General features: G+C 54.1%; 1 protein-coding gene across 1 annotated transcript in view; it reads left to right on the top strand.

The window, feature by feature from the left end:
- The first annotated feature begins 3208 nt into the window (after positions 1–3208).
- NOS1 (nitric oxide synthase 1) overlaps positions 3209–4424 on the top strand; it is an 82573-nt gene continuing 81357 nt past the window's right edge. Inside the window, 1 exon segment of the mRNA XM_011356068.2 lies at positions 3209–3933. Within this exon segment, the coding sequence (XP_011354370.2) occupies positions 3209–3933 (725 nt within the window).

Raw genomic sequence — 4424 nt, 5'->3', positions numbered from 1 at the left:
CACAGCTCAGGAGTTTAATGGCCACATGTGGCCAGTGGCTGCCCAGTTGGAAAGTACAGCTCTAGACGCCCTACCCCCAACTGTTGCTGATTTCACATGTCCTCTGACCTTCAGTGCTTAAGGTGGAAAGCCCCGGCTAAACCAGGACAAGTCGGTCTTCCTAACACAGCTTAATTTCTGCATCTGTAAAATGAGGACAGTTGAACGTGAACTTTGAGTAAGGATGAAAAATATGGCAGCAGATAAGAACGTGCTTTGGGGGTGAGGAAAGGAAGGAGGCGTGATTTTGTGGGATTATGAGGGTTAGGACCGACCCTGGTGAGTCCTCAGAACCCACTCGCGTAGACCCCAGGCCGCCTCCCTGGCTTACTACTCTGAACCTCAGTCGCCATGTCCGTCTGTCAGGTGGGGATAAAAACAACTCTTACTTCCTACGACACCCGTGCAGAGGGCTCAGCATCCTGCTTCGCACACGATAAACTCTCAATGACTCGAAACCGCTGCTGTTACCATTCCTTTGGTTGTAGAAACATGCCCCGGGATGGGGAACGGCTTGCCCAAGGTCACGCAGTGAGAGAGTTTCAATTCTTTTCATAGATCAAGCGGCCTTTCTAGGGCCAACCTCTGGGAAATAGCACCCCAAGCTCCCAAGCACCAGCCAACAGCCCTCTCGGATTTAGAAAGCAGCTGAGAAAGAGTGGCAAGGCTGAGAGTGGCTAGGAAGGTTTGTCGATGGCTTTATTTTTTCTTTAAGCCAGCTCCAGCCTCCGTCTTTTGGTGAGGTCTAGCCCAAGCCAGCATGTGGAAGAAGAGATCTTGGGAGCCTCACTTCCCCAAGAACTCACCTTCAAGTCCCTTCTTTAATTAAAGACCATAGCCCGGTGCCAAGCTTGGACACTCAAGAGTGATCTGGAGGTCACAGCTGTCTGTGCCTCCAACGAAACAATGAACATCCCGGTTTTGATACCGGGGAGAAATGAGGCCCAGGGAGAGTTTAAGAAGCAAAGGGGCAGGGTGGGCTGAACTTCTCTCCTGTGAGGAAGGACACAGTGGTTCTGGGTGGTTTTCTCTGCAAACCAGAACCCCCGCAGCTAGACGCCGAAAGACGCTCAGTCGGTCAACACATGGGCTGCACATGCTCACACGCACAGCCGAGAAATGACACAGCATGAGGGTGATGCATGAATACACAGAGAGAAACACACACACACACAGCAACACCAGATGGAGAAGGCAGCCCGGGCTGGGCCTAGGTGGGTCATTATCCCCTCACCCACACAGAGGGATTGGTGGCGTTACGTAATGCAGGCTGCAAAAGGGGAGGCTGAACTTGCTAACTACCCCGCCACCAAGGGATCCAGGAGGTGGTGCCTCCTTCTCATGGAGGGAGTCTGCACCCCTTCCCTGCTCTTGGAGACAGCAGGAGCTTGTCAGCTGCCTCAGCCCTGGGATGACCCCAGGAAGCCACTGAAAGGGAAACGAGAGAGTGCCACTTCGTTAGTCATGGCAGATGGGAGCTCCCTCACCGTGCTAAGGTGTGGCGAAGATGCCGGCAGAAGGGGTGTTGGGGTAGCGACGGGACTGGGGATAAGGAAAGAGATGGGGGGTTCTCTGCTGCGCCCACCTGCCCCTCCTTCATCCGAAACCACAGATCACCTGCTCCAACCCAGACACACAAGACACGCAGCACTGCCTACTGTGAATGTGCCACAGGTGCACACCTCTCCCCTGGGCCTCAGCATCCGGCTGGGCCCCCCGTTGACCATTGGTACCCCAAACACACCTCATTTCCCCAAGCCTGGGGGAGCTCGTGGAAGTTGCAAAAATAACTAGAATATAAATTTTTTTAAAACTAGAGTACACGTTTATAAGCTGAGGCTCAAGAGTGGGGCCAACCTGAGTTCAAACCCTCTCTCTGCCATCATTCTCTCCATGACCTTGGACAAGTCACCCTTCCCAAGCTTTGGTCTTCTCGTGCATTGAAGGGTTACTGTGCAGATCAAAGAAGAGAAAAGCGAGAGTGTCCATGCTCAGTAAGTGTCCGCTTTGTTTTAGTCTTTTGGGATTTTTCTTTTTCAACAAATACTCATTGAGCACTTGCTACACGCTTATGATCACCTGAGGATACACAGTCCGCTCTTTCTAGTGTTTCTTCATTAGAGTTTCAGTCTGTGGAGTACATATGTCTTTCAAGGTTTTGTGTGGACCCATGCCTTTGGTATGCATTATACCCAAATTGACTTTTAATGTGGCCAAGTCTGTCCTCTTGAACATGGGACAAGTGGATAGTTAGAAAAATGGTCATAAAGACAAATCGACACCTTTCGCAGGCAGTTCCGTGGAAGGCGGTATCATTCCCCTTCCCGTGAGTTTGTTGCAGGGGCTTTGGGAGAGGCCAGAATGGAGAGCCCAAAAAGACCCGAGGTGTGGATGGAAAATGTTGGCAAAACACGGAGAGACAAAGGCCCCGTGACAAGTTGGAGGGGTGACTTCTTGCGGTGGGAGAGAAAGAAAAGAGGTCTTGTCATTGTCGCCTTCTGATTTCTGGGCAGACTGTCAGCGGTTTCTCTGGGGCTTTGATCATGGAGATGAAGCCAGACGACCTGCAGCTCACTGTGAAGGCAGACTCCTCAAGGAAGGAGGATTTTGTGTCTAGGTTGGCTTTGGAACTCCAGGGCATCCGGTGGCGAGACTTCTCAGTCGGCTGCGTTTCCCATCTTAGTTTTGGGGGTGGTGTCGGGCACTCCACGTCAGTCTCTCATTTTTAATTGCCTTCATCCCCTCCCTTGTTCCTTCTCTTCAGCTCGAGAAGCCCCAGACCTAATCTGCATCTCACAAGCTGGCGATGCCCAGAGAATAGTCCACAAGCTCATGCATCACCTCCAGACACATCCACCAGACGCTTCTCCTCCCAGTCCGCCTGACCCGTTGCCTAGGGACACGTCTCACCGCTTCTTCTGACGTCTGCCTGACAAACCACCGCTTTCTCAGGGAACGGGAAAGGAAGCAGACGCATGACATCATGCCACCGACGGCCAAACAGCAATGAGTGGGTGACACCGAGTTGACGTCAAGCACAGACAAGACCAAGTCCCATCGCCCCTGCAGCACCAGCCGCCCAGCTCCTTCTTGGCACAGCCCGAGGCTTGGCGGAGTCGTTTTGGCTTGACACATTCTGAGGTCTTCAGAGCCTTGGACACCAGACACCATGGAGAATCACACGTTCAGCGTTCAGCAAATCCAGCCCAACGTGATTTCTGTCCGCCTTTTCAAGCGCAAAGTGGGGGGCCTGGGGTTCCTGGTGAAGGAGCGGGTGAGCAAGCCCCCCGTGATCATTTCCGACCTGATTCGAGGGGGTGCCGCGGAGCAGAGTGGCCTCATCCAGGCGGGAGACATCATCCTCGCAGTCAATGGGCAGCCTTTGGTGGACCTGGCTTATGACAGCGCCCTGGAGGTGCTCAGGGGCATCGCCTCCGAGACCCACGTGGTCCTCATTCTGAGGGGCCCCGAGGGCTTCACCACGCACCTAGAGACCACCTTTACTGGGGACGGGACCCCCAAGACCATCCGGGTGACGCAGCCCTTGGGTCCTTCCACCACAGCTGTTGATCTGTCACACCAGTCGTCGGCCTACAAAGAGCAGCCACTGGCAGTGGACAGGGCCCCAGGTCCAGGTAACGGGCTGCAGTATGCACACGACAATGGGCAGGAAGCGGGCTTGCTGTCCCACACCAACGGTCTGGCTCCCAGGCCCCCAAGCCAGTTCCCTGCCAAGAAAAGTGCCGGGGTCACCCTCCAGGGCAGTGGGGAACACAATGAACTGCTCAAAGAGATAGAGCCTGTGCTGAACCTTCTCACCAGTGGTGGCAGAGGGATCAATGGAGGTGCACCTGCCAAGGTGGAGACAAAAGACGCAGAGGTCCAGGTGGACAGGTAAGCTCCTCAGGTGCGCACGCACATGTGTGTGTGTGTGTGTGTGTTGCATGTGAGCATGTCCCACACCTCAGCCTCGCAGCCCAGACGCCAGGCTGAGCTCTCCTAGGCATCTGCACTGGCACATCCACTCACCTACCCTTACCTCTTTCTCTTAAAATTGCAATTGCAAGAGGAAGATGGGCATAACTTTTAGGATCTATCTCTTGCCACGAATCCCCTAGCTGTTAACTGTGGTAGCCGGCATCATGTCTTCTGATCTTTATCCCATGTAATCCTCCAGCAACCCCACAAGGTGGGCACTTTTGCCCTCCACAGTTCACGGGGCAGAAGACTGAGGCTCAAAGAGGAGGGGCCTTTCCCAAGGTCACCCAGCGAGTGCACGGTAGACTCAGGTGTGGAGTGAGTGTCGAGGCCCTGGAAAGAGAGAGGAAAAGCTGAGCGCGGGGCAGCCCTCAGCCTAAACCTGTTTCCTCCTTGTAACAGCCAGT

This window comes from Pteropus vampyrus, unplaced genomic scaffold (assembly GCF_000151845.1).
Source record: "Pteropus vampyrus isolate Shadow unplaced genomic scaffold, Pvam_2.0 Scaffold23, whole genome shotgun sequence".
Taxonomy (NCBI): domain Eukaryota; kingdom Metazoa; phylum Chordata; class Mammalia; order Chiroptera; family Pteropodidae; genus Pteropus; species Pteropus vampyrus.
Note: the sequence above shows the minus strand (reverse complement) of the source record. Positions and strands in the feature narration are given on the sequence as shown.